At 37.6% G+C, this 18,528-nt stretch overlaps 1 protein-coding gene across 1 annotated transcript in view; it reads left to right on the top strand.

Annotated features, from left to right (window-relative positions):
* Positions 1-1,239: 1,239 nt before the first annotated feature.
* Positions 1,240-18,528, top strand: part of LOC149052392 (uncharacterized) — a 33,372-nt gene continuing 16,083 nt past the window's right edge. The window contains exons 1-6 of the mRNA XM_089195280.1: positions 1,240-1,365; positions 2,279-2,608; positions 3,574-3,819; positions 5,042-5,162; positions 6,315-6,386; positions 13,470-13,541. Of these exons, the coding sequence (XP_089051406.1) occupies positions 1,320-1,365; positions 2,279-2,608; positions 3,574-3,819; positions 5,042-5,162; positions 6,315-6,386; positions 13,470-13,541 (887 nt within the window). The 5' untranslated portion in view covers positions 1,240-1,319. The remainder of the gene's footprint in view (positions 1,366-2,278; positions 2,609-3,573; positions 3,820-5,041; positions 5,163-6,314; positions 6,387-13,469; positions 13,542-18,528) is intronic.

Below are 18,528 nucleotides of genomic sequence, written 5' to 3'. Positions count from 1 at the left end.
CATTCTAAATAATTACATCACATCCTATTCTTAAAACAGTGCAACATGACTTAACATAGAAGTTGCAAAATGGAATATTCTGGAACATTTTAGAGTACTCCGGAACCTTGTGCACGAAGAGTCAAAGTCACCAATTATATTCCTTTCTTTACGAACAACAACAGCAACAACAACAACAAAAAACGAATATTTCTGGCTAATTTAACCTCTAATTGTGCCAAATGTGAGATTGTCAGTTCTTGATTCGAAAATAAAATTTCAGTCATATGAGGCAAAACGCTCTCGTCTCTTTTAGATTAAAAGGAAAATAGCCATTTTCATTTCACTTCAATTTCATTTGCCATTACTCAGAAGGTCAGTTGTTATGAAATACAAATTATTGGCTAAAAACTCATGCCTTCAAGCTTACTAAGATAATGCTCAACTCTGTTGGGTATGAAATTTTACATTTTTGATACATCAGGATATGTGCACAAATCAGGACAGCAGTACTAAAAATACGCTGTTAAATAATCAGAATATTTTTTTCTCTGTTTTACATTTTTTTCTCTTGTAAATAACACACTAAAATGTTGGAAAAAAATTATCAATGTGCAAGATGCATGAACGAACTGAAATTTTTCGTGAGTTAAACCTACCTTGAAGTTTGGTGTAAAGTTGAATATCTTGTTTATGATTTTAGAATAAACCAAAATCTTTATCACAATGTTCAAATGTCCTACGAAGTATGAATGGTAGTTATCAGACAAGACAGGGTCACTTTTACAAGGTCTCAACATACATCGTTATTGTTATTTTTAGAGTGTGTAACTTTTAGCTGTGTATGACTGAACAGAGGACAAAGAGTCCATTGGTTGCGGAGTGGCTGTATTTATTAGTTTTGACGTGATTTTCTTCGCTTGAGTCATAAGGCAACTAACACAATTTTCTTTTCATTATTCTAAATTACAAAGGGGAATGTTCTGATTCGAAAAGGAGTTTTTCCTTTGAACTGCATAATCCAAGTGATAAAGAGCGTTATAGATAAACAATAGCAAACCAATATCTTAATTATCAACAGGGTTAAACAATGACTTTCTTTTAAAATTTAACTTTCCAGAAAGCGCTATGAAAATCTTTGAAGTTTTTTTGGTTTTACGGGGAAGGATTCCGTTTGTTCTGTAGCCGATGGAGACAAATTCATTACTATCTAAAGAGTTTTACTCCAAAAGCTTGTGTATAAAACATCGAGCTGCTTTGAAAAGATTCAATGAAAAATTGAAAGAGACAAAATTAAACACTCTACCTTTTCTTCTGCAGAAAAAAAACTGAATCACGTCATGATGGTACCCTCAGTGGCCAAGTGCAGTTTCATCCTCCTTTTCTGTAAGCACTTCAGCTGTTCATGACTGTTGTCGAAAGTGTTTGCTTTAATGATAAACATTTGCCGTTGTTGGCAAATGGGATGGAATGGGAGCCCATGAGTAGTGTGGGAGGGGAGGAAGGGTAAGATGCTTGGGGAGGCCCGGGAAAGGACGAGCAAAGGGAGGAAAAGAGGAGAGGAAGGGAGGAGAGTGCAAGGTTAAATGGATGGATAGAGCAATGAGAAAAACTGTGAAGTGTGGGTGAGAGCCTATTGGCAATTGTTATGTCAAGTCTTGTTGAACTGCAATATGCGCCAGTGTTTAATCGTAATATAACAATCATGAAGAGCCACAAATTCTCATATCTGCGTGTAATATCAAACTGCTAGGCATGCAACATATGGTGCACGCTGGTTCAGTGGTAAGAGGAAGTGCCCAAAACGTTTACATGGTCCAACTTTGAGCTTAAGACTGTACTTGTGAAAGACATTGCCTCTGCATTTACCTTGTATAATCAAACTTCAAAGTAAAGTGCCAGAATAAGATGACGTCAATAAATTATTCCTCTAATTCATAAATAAACCACTTTCCTTTATCCTCTGAAACACTTTTCTCAATCAAAAACTAGCCGCAAATGCAAAGAGTTTGTAAGCTCTTGGTTGGAATGGAAGACAGTATTATAATAGCTAGCTGAAGCCCGTTGAACTCGAGCTCTAGATAAAATTTAAATCTTTAGTCGTGCGATAGATGTTTGTTAGCTTAGTGATCTGATATCTGATTAGTGGACTAGCGAGACTTGTAAGACAGAGATCAGATGAGGTCTAATGTGGCAACCTTTGTTACGTAAAATTGCATATATTTTCTTTCTCTTGATGTATGATATCTATATTTTTGTTTTTGGAAGCCAAGTAATTGACTTATTGTATTTGTTGTAGTTTTGTTGAAACATCCTCAACAAGCAAAAGGATGGGATAAAGTTCCTTGGTTTGGGGAGTCACATGTTCTCTCAGCTCCAAAAGGACACTACGTGGAACTGAACTTTACCATGCGCAGCTACTCGTGGGCTCCACGACCATGTCTGCAGGACTACTATCTTGAGATCCGTGACGGCAATAATCAGTCAGCCAACGTTCTTGGTGTATTCTGTGGAGATCACGAGGCTGCTGTAGTGCGATCCAGTGGACGATACATGCGGTTAAGATTTTTCCCTGATCGCATATATAATCTTAATGCATACTACACGGGAAGATCCTCCAATCAAACAGGCACGATCTTTCTTTTTTTTTTTTCTATTAAAGCATGTAGTTAAAATATTTAAATTCAATTGGAACTTCATGATATAACAATTTATGTTCAGGAAATATATCGTTGGCCTACCTTACTATTACGTTTTATCGAACATTTAACAGTATTTATTCCCTTATTAAGTATCTTTTTATCTGATATACAAAGAGACAGACGAACAGCCACATATAGAGAAAGAGAGAGACAGACAAAGAGAGACACCGAAAGAAGTTCTCCGTGACTTTGGAGTAAAATATGATTCTCCATACACAATGTATTTGCTTTATATATTATGCCTGTGGTTTGCTTGTCCTGTATGATATAGACTATTCATCTAGTATTCGCTTGCCTTAATACATTTTTTATTATCATTCACTTGATCAGCAGGGATTTGCTAAAGCAAAGGCATAGAAAAAACCAGGAAAGATTTATTACTCGACGTTTCGGGGTCATCGTGACTCCATTATCAAGAGACTAGTTTAAAAACATGCAAATAAGGAAAGGTACAAGAATAGCATAAATTAGAATGAACGGCTTAAACAAACACCTTTGCGCGGATGGAATCCGTTTGCACGTTCAATGTTGGCTTACGCATGCGAATATACAACATTTCATTAACAAGGCAATCAAATTTGCCGTTACATTTCGCGATGACGTTGAATTCAATTCAACGTCATCGCGAAATGTAACGGCAAATTTGATTGCCTTGTTAATGAAATGTTGTATATTCGCATGCGTAAGCCAACATTGAACGTGCAAACGGATTCCATCCGCGCAAAGGTGTTTGTTTAAGCCGTTCATTCTAATTTATGCTATTCTTGTACCTTTCCTTATTTGCATGTTTTTAAACTAGTCTCTTGATAATGGAGTCACGATGACCCCGAAACGTCGAGTAATAAATCTTTCCTGGTTTTTTTTATTATCATTATCATTTTTTTTTATGTAGCCACACCCACCATGATCCAAGTGCCCAAGACACAGACTGTATTTTCGAACAGAACCTCCAACCTATGGTGCCCGGTGGAAGGTGCGCCAGCTCCATGCATTGTATGGAGAAAAAATGGTGTTGTTGTTCAAAATAGTACCAGCGTAAGATATCAGCTTGTAGCTGCAGAAAAGAATCTGACTTACAGCTGTGAGATACGAAGAGATGATAACGTATCAAGGAGAGAAATCAGCCTCAGCATTGAAGGTGAGTTTTATCCCTTACACAAGTGTAATGAAACCATATCACTTTTTTAATTGGATGCCTGAATCTGTACCATTTGGTCAATTTCTTAATATCTTGTTTAATTTCTTAGTATTCCTCCACGGCTCGCCGCCCTCGATGTAGTCGCTCCCGTAATTTGCCACGTTCTTCTAGACTGCGATAGATTATCAATATCTTAAACAGACTGCGATAGATTATCATTATCTTAAACAGTTCTTTGTTCGGACTAGGCTTTCTTTAATCAGCTATATCAGAATGACAATCTTTGTTGGGAAAAGAGGCCGATTATAGTGTAAAGCTTGTAATCTAGTGGTCTGGGTTCAAGCTATCCACCCTGCTACTCATTGGATTTGTGTTTTGGTTTGCCCCGCTTGGTCTTTTTTGGTTCGCCTCCGACCAGTAAGGATTTTTGCACGATGTTCGTTTACAATGTTTGTTTCAATTAACCCTTTCACTTCCAAGATCTCATTAGTAATTCTGCATACTTACTCCTGTACGATTCTTATGATCTTGGTTCTGAGAATTTGTTTTCGGATCAACTAATAACCCCTTAATTGATATTTCTCTTTATTCTCATAACTTGTCTACTTGAAATTGTATCGATATTGTAGGGAGAAATTCTCTCTTGGTCACTTCATGGAAGTTAAAGGGTCAATTTGTTTTGATTAGTTTTGGTAATTTTAGTTCTCAATTTGTTTTAATTAGTTTTTCTTAATTACCGGTAATTTTGTCATACGGTTTGTAAGTAGCATTTTATCATATCCACCTTTTAATTCACACAGTAGAAATATTAATCTCATCTAACGTAAGCACCTCAGAACTATTTTTCTTTAGTTATTCTAATTATTTAGCGTTGTTCGGCCTCTCAGAAAGACACTCTCCTCACTGAATTTTTTTTTTGTTTTAGCTTAAATTCTGACTACCATAAATGCTGACAATGATAAGAGTTTGTTAGTAATCAGTTCAAAGTAGATACTCCAAAGTTGAAAAATTCCGCAAATTTAAATTTAGCCTAAGTTTAGAAGTTTATCTCATGAACATTCCTTTGTACACTATCCTTCTAAAGATCGTTACTTTCTTCTTTTTCTTCTCGATACGATAAAACAAGTTGGTTTTCTTGTTCGCAATGCAAACTCAGTGATGACATACTACACATATTTTAGCGATTTAATTATATGAACAATACTTAATGTCTAATATTCAGAGTGCCCAGGCCCTTGTGATTGCCACATTTTGAAGGGAACATACAATCTGTTGCGTGTGAGCTGTACAGGAAAAGAATTGATGTCGTTTCCGTGGAAAATTCCCCTTACCACAGCGACCTTGTGAGTATTAACAAGAGATAAATTCTTGAGGTACCATGTACGTTGCAGACTAAACTGCAGATTACGAAGCAAATGAATGTCATTCTTCATCTTACCTGAGTAAGAGCGACTTCTAAATCAGTCTTACACTAGCCTTTGCGTGGTGCCATCGACGTCAATGACTGGAAATTCTTCAATATTGAATTTTTTGATCGTAGGTTTGCTACGGGGGTCATTCCTCACCCGAACTACTATTTCCCGAGTCTCTCGAGCCATGTCGAAAGAAGATCTGTACCTTGCAAACTCTAAGCTGTAACCTCGTGGCTGCACTAAAAAGTATCATAACTGTGGTATATCATACAATGCGGGTCCATGTTAGCAGGGTCACAAAACAAGAACAAAGCTAAACAATAAGGCAGTACTTCGTGAAGGCAACGAGGAATCGCAAAACGAATAAATTTTGTAGAATGTGAACAATAATGGCGGAGTATGCTTTCTGTTTATGCTTGCAATACCTGGTACTTTATGCATAGGAAGCCCTTAGAAACTGAAATATCAAGCAAATCATGAGAACTTTACAAAACGTAGATATATACCAATATATTTTAACTGTTTTAGTTATATTCAGCACTATCTCTGGTGTTATATGACCGCTTGAATATAGCTGTAAAAGTCAAAGATAGCTGTGAAAAAGTAGATCTGACGGTAAAAATAGCATCTCACCGAGAATGGCTGGAACAATAATGCAATTAATCCATTTCTGGTGTACAACGGACGACTTTGAGTTAAACTGTTCGATGCGTTCATCTGGAAGAGTTTACTACTGAATGCCGCTTTTCTTAAATTACTTTTTTGTTATTATTAATATTGAAATATGTAACAAAGCCTTTGCGACATTTTCAATTTACTGCTTTCTGCACTATGTTGTTCATCGCCAAGAGATCATAATCTATGCAACCCTACACGTATTTAGCTGGAAGGTTGTTTATTTGACCACAGTTGATTCGTACTCCCATTTTTTCATCCTCGAAGCGAAAAATTCGTGCGAAGGCGAAACATAGACTTTGGAATCGAAAGAAATAAAAGCGGTATATTTTTTTTTCATACAAGTATCTGTCATGAGTATTGAAAACCGTATGTATTCAACACAGATGTATCAATTTTTTCTGACAGGGACTTGAGTAACAACCAGCTGAACGACTTGTCACAAGACATTTTCAGCAACAATACTCACCTGGCTTGGCTGTAAGCTACGATTACACAAATCTATATTGTGTGCATTTCAATTTAAAAGGGCAGTGATATCCATACATGGACTGACAATGATATGTCGATAATAAATAATAATAATATTCGTCATCAGCCGCTTTGAAAACCATGTGTATTCAGCACAGTAATAACTATCACCTGGGGTGGCTGTAAGCTAAGATTCATTTCCTCATTCCATTGACGAATTAACAGCATCATAAATTCGCATTACAAACTGCGCCTATTTAACCGGTATGTAGCAATATCGTAACTGAGGACTTGGGTTACAACCGACGAAGAGATTGACCACAGAAAGTTCGCAGGAGCAATAAACAACTTTGATTGTTAATTAGACCTTTTCCTTAATCTCCTGGGCGAAGTTGTTCAAAACTGGGTAAAGATAACCCATGATTAGTTTGAAACTGATTTCAGATCTGAAAGCTTTAAAACAAAATTCAATCGAATCCTTTTTGTCAAGAATGTGATGATTGGATGCTCTGAAAGCGATACAGAAAACTATCCCAAAAAGGCTTTTGAATGAAGGAATAAAGAAATCCGGATTAAAATGTAACCTTAGATTAGCGCTAATGGGGCTTCAGACAACTGGGTCCTAATGAATAAAAGCATATTTTATCAGCATTATAACCCGTTCACGTTAAACATGGTTGGAACAATTTCTTCATGTGTAGTTCAGTAAACAACCAGCTGCATAGCTTTCCGATAGGCATACTTTCGGCTCAGAGAACTGGAGGCCGGGATGTGAAAATGTAAGAGATTATTAAATCTTAAAAATAGTCAGTTTTTTCAAAGAATGACAAATTTCTAAACCCTTAAGCGGGTCGATGTTGCTATTAACAGCACGCTCCGATTACTGATTTATCGATGTATTCCTTCCAAACTGGGGTACAGTAGTCTAACTTCTAGAAGGCATCAAAATAGGTGCAAATGTCAAAGAAAAGCTAGATATATGGCGATACAGAAGGGCTTGTTTTAAAGTTTTAATTTCTATTAATTTTTTCCTTTTATAATATTTTAAGTGTATTATATCATGTGACGATTTTATGTAACGCGTTGCTATTTACTCCGTAGATAGTGATAATTTTGATACTCTGCAGCGCGAAAGCCAGATAGTTGTCTTCGATTTTAATGGAATATGTTCGATCCATAGAAGTTCTGCCGAAGACTTATAGACACTTTTTAGGCGCGTGATTTCCACTAATCTTTTTCTTTTCACGGATGACTGAGTGTCATTCTTGGTCTAGTATGTTCGACTCTGGGCTGCTCTTTGTAGAGAAATTTGACTCGCGTCCAAGCCGACCGTGTCGTAATGGTCTCCGAGTTTCGCAGAATTACCTACCGCGGGTTTGCAGGACTTTAGAAATGCTGTTCATTTAAATTCTCGCAAGAGAGTTACAGAGCGGAGCCTAAACTCCCGTAAAATACTTCTCTCTCATTAAGAGCTTGGGCCACCTGTACCTGAATTTCACTCGGCGAGCGCAGACGTCAATTGTACTCTACATCACAGTTTTCATTGTTACATTATTGATAGCTTTTTTAGCAAATTGATCATCTTTGCCAGTTTTTTCTCAGAGAAAAAAAATTACCAAAGGAAAAAAAAGAAAGAAGCTCAAGTGAGTATTTTCTACTTCTAAAGAAAACTTGATTAACAATTGGATTAGAAAATATTCTTTTAAAGATGATTTGGTTCAGGGAAATTTTGTTGTTTGTTACATGCATTACCGAAGAAAACACAGTGTAAAGAAAGCAATGCTACGATAGTTTTTTTTTAAAATGTTTTTACAGCTACACTGGTTAATTTCACTACTCACAAGTTTTCCGGTGATAAGTAACCATAAGAACAGAGAAATGCAGCGTGATGCATGATGAAAGCAATTTCCTGAAAATCTAGGCATAACGTGGCGTTGCACAGCATATATGTGCACCGTTCTACAATTCAACGCAGGGTCAGGTCAAACGAAGAGAGCTGAAATCTATATTTTACCCGTTGCTCTATGAGGTAATAAGTGTCAGAAAGATCATGGAAGAGTAATATTTTTAACGAATAAATCCTTCCTGAATATTTCATGTAGCTAAGAGGAACACGAAGACTTAGTTACAATATTATCTTTCAAAGCTGTCAATAAAGGCCTCTTGAGATGTAAATACCGTTCTCTTTAACCATCAGAATCAAGCAACAAAGTTACTTCCAGATCGAGATACAGCTGCGTTGATATAGATGTTACGACCATTTAATTTCGAGGGGAAGTTTTTCATCGAGCACACCTCGCCGGCGAAAGGCGCCAAGAATCTAACACCGTCTTTTTTAATTTTTTTTTTCTTTAATAACTCGGTTCTCCAGTGGACGAAATAGTGCACAGAAATTATTTTAAATAATTTATTCCTGATACGATGAAATGCTTTCGAGCTCAAATCCCGAACGGTATTTACTTGTCAAGACAGCTTTATTGATAGAATCGGAAAATAATGCCTAACTAAGTCCTCCTGTCCTAAAACAGTGAGACAGTAAAAAATGATTATTTTTGCCCATATATTTCTGCAACGGCTATAATGCTTTCGAACTCGAATCCCCAGCAAGTCTCCTAATGGTAAAAACCTGAGGAAATTCGGAGTTTGAGAGGCTAATCAGAGCACTCCTTCAGAGTTTTCCAGTGTGTCAGTAAATACCTTTTACGAATTCTGAAAACTACTACTGCTGATTATCTTTCCAATAAATGTATAGAAAGTTTTATGCAAAGAAAAGTGAACGATGTGATTTAAAACAATATGAAAGTAGCCTCAAACGAAAACTTTATGACAAAAACTTTCTCTAATCCCGTTGTGAACTACTTTAGATTGGCGATTTTTTCACAAACTTAAGTTTCTTACGTAAACGAGCCTAAACGTGGAACTTGAGAAAAGAGAACAAAACCCTCGGTTAAATGCCAAAACATATTCAGGACCGAAGAGGCACAAAACTTGTCTGAAAATGAATCATATCCAGTCTTGAGCGTGACAAAGTGTGGTGGTTTGCTTAACCTTCAATTATTTGGGAAGTAGGAATATGTTTCTCACTTAGTTTTAGCCTCACCCTACTACCGAAACGTACTCGCAGTATATACGAAAAAATTGATATAGCACAATATAACAATACCACCCTACAACAAATCAACGTCGCCCAGCTCAGGAAGTGGTCTACACAACATGTAAGTTTGTATGGTAAAGCCTAATGTATTATAACAATCAGGGGTTATTGGAAGATACGGAGGGAGTTGGGAGGAATTTTAAAGTGTTCAGTTGTTTTCAATACTTCGAATAAAAAACCCTCAAAGTCATTCTGTTCTACAGTATAGCTCGTTTTCTTATCGCAACTAAAAAGGAGGCATCGCTTTATTGACGCTAAAAGTCTGTCTGCAAGCATTTTATGTGTTTCCTGACCTTCCTTAATTGGTGTAACCTACTAAATACCGCCTTTAAATGATTTTTTGTTCGAATGGATAACCATCAGGCATATTTAGCAAAAACACCTTGCTATTGCACTTGTAAGTTTATATCCTTCTTTATTTATTCAAAGGACGCTTTAAATCCAAATCTACCGAACAGACAATTAATGCCTGATCTTCAAATGATCGATTTGTCTCTTTCCTCTAATGCTGATGCACAGTACCTTTGGACCCACCTCACCCTTGTTTTGACCTCTGCTCAACACTATGTGCTACTTCTCGTCTCCCTAAATGTTAATTTTTCTTCATAAAATGACCAGCCCTAGAAATAAACCTTTTTAGCTGTGTGGTGACGTAGTTAGAAATGGGTAGACAAGGATTCGAAATGGATGCTCAAGTATGTACCGCAGACGACATTTTATACACAAAATTCCTCCTTCTCTCGCCGAAATTTTCATATTCACGGACGAATCAGCACTCCTTTGATTGCGATAATATACAAATAGGCCACTATTGAGGAGGAGTCTTTTTAAAACAATAATCGAGATTGTTAAAACATACTTACTAGCACACGATCCTTAAAGTTTACTTGAAAAAATAAATGAAGCCGGCACAAAAGGGAGGCAAATATCTTACAAAAAGGAGGCTCAAGGATTTGTGACTTAAGCTTAGAATGAAACCATATTTTGTCCATAACTGTAAAGTTGGTTTTGTTTGACGTAAACATATTCGAACACTTTGGTTACTGATCAAAGCTCTCAAACTACTGAATGACCGAAATTTTGAAATTTCTCAAAAAATTCAACAAATTGAGAGAGCCTTCACAATCCAAATTATCATATGTCGATGAGGAAAGGCAAAGTGATCCCAGAGTGATTTAAAAATCTCGTGTCTAGAGTTCGGTGATGCTTAACGCTGGTCTCAGAGTACGGAGCCACGGGCGTTGACGCATAAAATTGAGGTCGACTGCCAGTCACGGTTCCCAAATAACTACATGACTTAAAGTTGGAAATTTACCGAAAATTTAAGGAAACCGAGAAAGCCCATACATTCCAAACTATCATATCTTGATAAGAAGCTTCTGCACTCTCTCCAAGCCATTTCTAGCGTTCGGTTTACACTGACTCAGAATGCAAGTACTTAGAAATTCCGTGATACTACGCGGGATGTTTTGTATGCGTTTCAATTACAAAAAAAGAAAAAAAAAAGAAAAGAAAGAAAATAGAAAAAAAGGATTAAGAATTACATCAAAACAGACTGGTAGGGGTACCAATTGTTCGAGTTCAATTCTTTTCTCTTTTGAAATTCTTCATAGTAAACAACTATTCAGCGAAGTGGAGCTATCAAGTTAGCAATCATGAAATAGTAATCCTGATGGTGATTTGTTGTAGGAAACAAAACCGGGCATTGGGAGAACGCTTTTCTCCCTGATGATACCCATTATTTTCCGGCGCTTTAATTAATGTTGTTTCCGTTGTGTCCTTTTTCCAAGTTCTTTGGGTGTAAAATATTTCTCAAATTTGTTAGGAGTGGCAGGAATACTTAGTGGATGAGGAGTTTGTACAGCATTGAATCAAAGAAATTGTTTCTTTTTAGACAGATTTTGAGGTTATAAATATAAAGAATGTAAAGAAAGTTTTATGTGGTAATATAAAATGGAATATGAAAGTAGCCTCACAAAAAATTTTTAACAAAAACTTTTCTCTGAAATCCGTTGTGAACGATTTTGCAATGGCAATTTTCCCCAACAAATTGAAGTTGACTACTTATAGAAGCCTTTCACGTGAAACGTGAAGAAAGGAAACAAATGCCTTGGATAAAATCCAACACAAATCCACGACCAAAAGGCACAAAAATGAAAATAAAGAATATAGGGTCTTGAGCGTGACAAAGGATCGTGATTTGCCCAACTTTCAATGATTTGCGGTGCTAGAACATGTTTCATTTTTCTCTTGGTTTTAGCCTTACCCTACCACCGAAACATACTCGTAGTATATACGACACCGGTGAGATAATATAGCACGAAGAGGTGATTTTAACGGCTATTACCCTGCAACGGCTAAAAGCGCAAATCTCGCGTGCGTTGCTCCGGGATAGCTAAGCATCACTTTGCCGTCGTATATAAACCATTTGGGATGTTGAGAGAACGCGAAAACAATTTATAAACAATAACGTGCTAGTGAAGAATTCTTCATGCTAGTCTGTACGGAAAGCTTTTAAAGTTAGCAAGCCTAGAAAGCAGCTTTAAATAATTCTTTAATAACGTTACTAGACCACATCACGTCTGAAGGCGGAGAAATCGAAAGACAAAAACATCGAGCCGTGTGTCGTGTGTACTGATTCAAACGTCGTCCAACTTTTTTTTTACTCACGGTACACTATTTTCCTTCAACAAGTCTTGTTTAAGTTGTCTCAGCTTGGATTAAAGTTGCCATGAAGTCGTTGTTAAAGTTTACAAAAGTGTTTGGAATGCTTAAACTTGGCAAAAACTATCAAGTGAAAGTTGAAATCGCGGGCAGCGAACGGAATTGCCAAAAATCTTGAGTGCACATCTACTTTCCAAGGGTATTTTTTTTTTCATACATCACGTAGAGAAGATTCTCAGAAATATCTAAAGGAAAATGCATCTAGTATGCCGGTGCAATTTTCTTGAAGCAAGAACATAGCAAGTTTTTCCCTGATCTTGGCGAGTAGTTTGGGGAGCTTTAGTGGAGAGTTTCTGAAAGTCTTTCACTTTAAAACGCCTCAAAGGAGCAATCGGTGACATAGATAGTGTTATGTGTGCTGAAAAATTTTGCCTGCTACAGTTCGCGAGACACTGACAAATTTGTTCACAGTTTGTCACTTCATTCATGACCAACAGTGTAACCAAATTCGATAGGTATCCGATTTGATGATAACGAATGCTGTTTTATCAGCCTGAGAATAAATTAAACCTACATTTTCTCGCTCATGAAAGTATCTTTAACGCATCGGTGGAAGTTAAATAGGAACTGGTCTTAAAACTGGATGATAAACGGTTATAAACAAAATACGAGTGTGTTTTTTTAATTTCTGCTCCCGCTTTCCGCCCTTAAATAGATCCCTCTCCCGCCCACTGTTCTCTCGGGCTCCCTGCCACCTGTCCCCCCTGTCCCCCCTGTCCCCCCTGTCCCCCCTGTCCCCCCTGTCCCCCTGTCCCCCCTGTCCCCCCTGTCCCCCCTGTCCCACCTGTCCCCCCTGTCCCCCCTGTCCCCCCTGTCCCCCATGTTCCACTTGCCTCCATCTGCTAAGGCCAAAACCTAAGTAAAAACTGACAACCCTATAGATGAAGGTCTTACCTCAGTTCGAAGAGACTGCCTCTGCGCATGTTGAAAAGTTAAATTTCCCTTATGGAAACTCAGATTGTGCTGTGTGTCAAACAGTCGTAACACCAGAAAATTTTCCCTATTTTTCTCTGCCAAAGTCTGTCAATTCCAGACATTCTCTATTATTAGTTCAATATTTTCTCCTTTCAAACTTCTCTTGATATCTTGTATATTTTAGGCCCTTATATCAGAGCATGCTAAAAGAAGTAACAAGTTTTCTTCGAACCTCTTATTCTCTGAACTTTGTTGTCGTATACCATGCAATTGAAAATATATAAACTTATTTTTGATAGGCAGTTGAACAACAACCAGCTGAGGAATTTACCATCAGGAATTTTCAGCAACAATACCCAGCTGTACCTGCTGTAAGTTTCTCAATATTGGTGTGAGAGGAACGCATAGAATCCAACCTTCAAAGCAGACATTTGAATGCGTGGGTGATATCGCATATTCAGTATGCGAAAAAACGTTTCAAGAACTTTTTCTAGTATGGGCCATATCTAAATAAAGCTTCATTAACACCTGGACTAGAAAAAGTTCTTTGAAACGTCTATTGGTTTAGGAAAATTGGTTCGCTAAATAGATTATCAAAGAAAAATTTGTAAGGAAATTTAGTAAAGGAATCATTGTAGTAGTGAACGTTTATCTTCGATTTCCCCCTTCATTCTTAACCAGTCTAGTTATCAAGTAAAGAACATTCTATGCAGTCCAGTGTTCAGATATGTGTTTCCTCTGATCTCTCTCCTTTGCACAAAGGGATGAAGAAAAAGAAAAAAAAAGAGAAGAACAAAACAAGAACAAAAAACAATCAGCCTTGTGATACCTGTAGCCTAGTCAAAAAGTGAGAGCCAATTTTAAATGCGCGTGTCAAAACACTTGAAGTGCAACAACTGAAATTGAGAATTTAAAAATGCGTCACCCACACTCAATTTCTCTTCAAGCGTCCATGAAAAAATACTGCGGTATACCCTAAATTTACAAATGTTAATCTTAAAAAAATTATTGAGAGGCCAGGAGAGAGTACCAATCCAATTGACCAGTTATTCCTAAATAAAGACCCAACATTCGAGCGTCTCTGAATCATCTTAACTCAAGCTCAGTGGAGTAACAAAATACTACTGGTAAACACCTCAATATATCACGGTGGTGGATGACTCACTAGCTCCTGTGGATTTGAAAAGTTTTTTTAAAGAGATATCCAGGTCCCTATAACCGTAATTGAATTTAACCACTGCTGGTTATATTTCTAATAAAGTAGATATAGGAATACGGGCAATATGAGACCTGTGAGGAAACTTCGTTTCTTGAAAAATGATATTCCATGCGGGAATATGTCTAAACAGAACAAGAAACTTCCTAAATCGTAGTCGCGCTCGATGAGGTATATTTGAACTAAACCAACTGAACCCAGAAATTTGTCAGCGATCATAAAATAACAATTCTGATAATAATTTGTGAGAGGAAACAAAACCAGGCAAAGGGAAAAAGTTTTTCTCACTGCTGATTTCCATAATTTGTTAGCGCTCAAATTAAGGTTGCTTCCATTGTCCTTTTTCCAAGCCTTTTGGGGGAAAATATTTTTAAAATCTGTGAGGGGTGGCAGGAATATTGAGTGGATGAGAAGAGTGTACAACATTGGGCCAAAGAAATTTTTTCTTTTTAACTTATTTTGTTTACTCGCGCTGCACTATTTTCCTTTCACAAAATTTATTTTAGCTGTCTCAGCTTGAATTAAAATTGCCTTGAAGTCGTCGTTAAATTTACAAAAGTGTTTATTACACTTAAACTTGGCAAAAATTATCAAGTGAAAGTTGAAATGGCGGACAGCAAAAAGAATTGTTATAGATCTTGAGTACGCATTTACATGTGAAGGGTTTTTTTTTACTTATCATGTACATAAGATTCTCAGAAATATGTAAAGGAAAATGCATTTAGTTTGTCGGTACAATTTTCTTGAACCAAGAACATAGCAAGTTTTTCCCTTCTTGGCGAGTAGTTTGAGGAGCTCTAGTCGAGGCTTTCTAAAGGTCTTTGACTTTAAAACACCTAAAGCGGAGCAATCTGAATTTAAAATTAAGTGATCCCGAGTTATAAACCTCAGCGCTCGGTCATGTTTAACGCAGGTCTCAGAGTACGGATCCATGGATGTTGACACTTCATTAGAAATTGCTAGAGCACGAATGCCGGTCGCGATTCTTAAATAACTATATGACCTGCAGTTGGAAATTTACTTATTAATCGATGTATTCCATCCAAACTGGCGTAAAAACAGGAGTCTAACTACTAGAAGGCATCAAAATGGTTGCAGATGTCAAAGAAAAGCTAGATATATGGCGATACAGCAGGACTTGCTCTAAAGTTTTAATTTCTATTATTTTTTTCCTTTATAATCTTTTAAGTATGCAACGATTTTATGTTGTGTGTTGATATTTACTCCGTAGATAGCGATAATTTTTCGATACTCTGCAGCGCGTAAGCCAGATAGTTGTGTTTAAGCTTATCGAAGACTTATAGACATTTTATAAGCGCGGGATTTCCACCACTCTTTTTCTTTCCACGGGTGGCTGAGTGTCATTATTGGTCAAGTATGTTCGACTAGGGGCTGGTAGAGATTTGACTTGCGTCCAGGCCTACCGTGTTGTAGCTGTCTCCGGGTTTCACAAGAACTTCGGTAAGTTACCGCGGGTTTGCTGGACTTTAAAAAAGGCTGGTCATTTAAAATTCTCTCTGGAGAGTTACAGAGGAGAGCCTAAACACCCGTAAGAAGCTTCTATCTCATAGAGAGCTTGGGCCACGTGTACCTGAATTTCACTCGTCGAGAGTAGTCGTCAATTGTACTCTGCATCACAGTTTTCGTTCTTACATCATTGATTGCTTTTTTTACCAGATTGACTATCCTTGCCAGTATTTCTCAGAGAAAAAAAAGAAAGAAAGCTTAAATGCGTATTTTCTACATTACATTATCAATGAAAAGCAGTGTATCATTCTCACTCTTTTTTCTTTAATGACTCGGTCCTCAAGTAAACGATATAGTACACAACGATTACAATACTTTCGAGTGAATATCCCGAACGGTATTTATTTGTCGGGACAACTCTATTGATGGAATCGAAAAATAATGCCGAAACTAAAAATACGAATGCACATAAAATACAAGAGCTCTTTTCAACGAGCAATTCTTCGTTTTCATCATGTAAAAACATTATCTTTGGCCCGTCAAAAGCGAGCGCGCCAGACCAAAATATACAGCCTGCATTTTCACGGAGTTCGGTCATTTTCTTGCTGTACTCTTACTGTACTCCTACTCTTGGGACAAAACTCGACGTGTTTGGTCTCTACTTCTGTTTTGATTCATTTAAATATATCAATTTTAACTTAAAAATTACCCTACCTTTATTGTTAGGTGAGCAAACCTCCGTTTTAGGTAAAGTTTTTTATTTTATTTAGAAAATTACGCCGTTAGCTACTGGCGTAAAATCTTACATACAGACACAACTGACTGGAAGAAATTACGCCGTTTGACGACATATGACCTGACTCACTTTGGTCGCTGGCAAATTTTCTACTGATACAGCTTGCAAGAGACCGACAAATTTGTTGAGTGTTCATGACAAGGCATCTATGACCTTTGACGTAATAAAGAAACGAATAGGAAATTTTCTTTCTGGGTGGGCATTAAATGGTAGACAACAAGCTTTTCTGGATTCGGCTTCTCAAAGGTTGTGTTTTCCATATCTGCTCCCGCTTCCTGCCGTCTCCAGCCCCCTGTTCTCCCTGGCGCTCACCCCCTCCACTAATGTAGAGCAAATAATTTGGGGCGACCAAAAGATTTGATCCGGTAAATTGGCCGCAGAAAAGCTGACAAGGGATAACGATTTACGCCTTTACTACGGCTTAAAACTTCATAGGTATGGGGTGTAATTACCCTCAAAAATAAATGTTTAATTATGATATCCACAATTTCAGTTATGACATTGAGATTTGCAATTGTACTATTCCAATGTGACGTCTTAATATACTATTTGGTCCTTATGTTATGACATTATGCTATCACATTTGACTATTATCATGCTTTTACAATGTGCTGATTTGTCACTGTACCTTGGCGTTCGGCTGTTACACTTTGCTATTTTTCCATTGTATTCTAATATTCTTCAATTTTGACATAGGGAATAGCAGTTTTTCTGTTGTGATTTGTCATTTTCATAGCGTGCGTTTCGTTATGGTGTTTTGTTAACGTAACATGCAGTTCGGCATTACACTCAGAAACGAGTTTCGGACAAGATAAATTATTTCCTGCCAAAATTATAATTATGTCAATTTATTTCTTCTCTGTTGCCCTGTCTTGGTTGGAAACATGGCGGCTTTTCGCGAAAGAGTGGTGAATTTATAATTATTAGAAGAGGCGACCCGTATTAATAGGGAACACACATCCCAGGGTCCCGAAAATGGTCCTCCAAGGTACGATGCAGTAGCCAGTGCAGTGAACGGACGGAAAACCGACGGATATGTACTGCTCCAGTCTTCTCCACAAGCCACATCTCACGATAAATGATTTCTGGAACGTATGTGCGCCCTTTCTGTTCGTATGTAGTCCGTTTTGAGCTCCATTTTGGACCAATTTTCATCGCAATTCTTGGAACCACTCAAGCATCACGACCCTCGCAGAGTCAACGGAGCGGAGTTACATCTCTTCACGGATTCTTTTCTAACGAAGTGACTCACTCTTTCCCCTTTACGATGGCCGTAAGCTATCCAAAGAGAGGGAGAAGAGCTGGCGTGAAGACAAGAGCCGAAGAAGCTAGGAAACAGTTTAACATTCCTGTGATTTCGTCCCCGTGTTTTCAGTATGCAAATCTGCATCTAACGCGAGGAGTGAATTTTAACAACCTTGTCCCAGTTTCCAAGACGAAACCTAGCCATCTAAATTGAGCGTCAGTCCATTTCGTCCCTAGAGTAATGCTAGCGAATACTATGTCCTTAGTTCCGAAGCTAGATGAGGTTCAAAAACTCTTATTATGGCTAAACGTTCAGGTCGGATGCATCGTGGAATCTTGGCTGAGACAACATATTAATGACTCTGTTGTAAACACTGATGGTTATAATATCGTCCCAAAGATCGATCCTCTCACGAACATGGCGGTGTATGTATATTACATTCAAGATCATATCAAGTTCGAAATCCCCCAAAATTTACAATGCTGCAACGATCACGAACTAATATGGCTGAAGCTTAATCCACCAAGAACCCCTGCGTGTTTTCGTGTATAATATTTGGCCTTGTTTACTACCCCGGTCGGACCAGTCCCGCAGAATCCGATCCCCATATCCTGAATGACCATCTCTTCGAAA

Source organism: Pocillopora damicornis, chromosome 1, assembly GCF_964200805.1.
Source record: "Pocillopora damicornis chromosome 1, jaPocDami1.2, whole genome shotgun sequence".
Taxonomy (NCBI): Eukaryota; Metazoa; Cnidaria; class Anthozoa; order Scleractinia; family Pocilloporidae; genus Pocillopora; species Pocillopora damicornis.
Note: the sequence above shows the minus strand (reverse complement) of the source record. Positions and strands in the feature narration are given on the sequence as shown.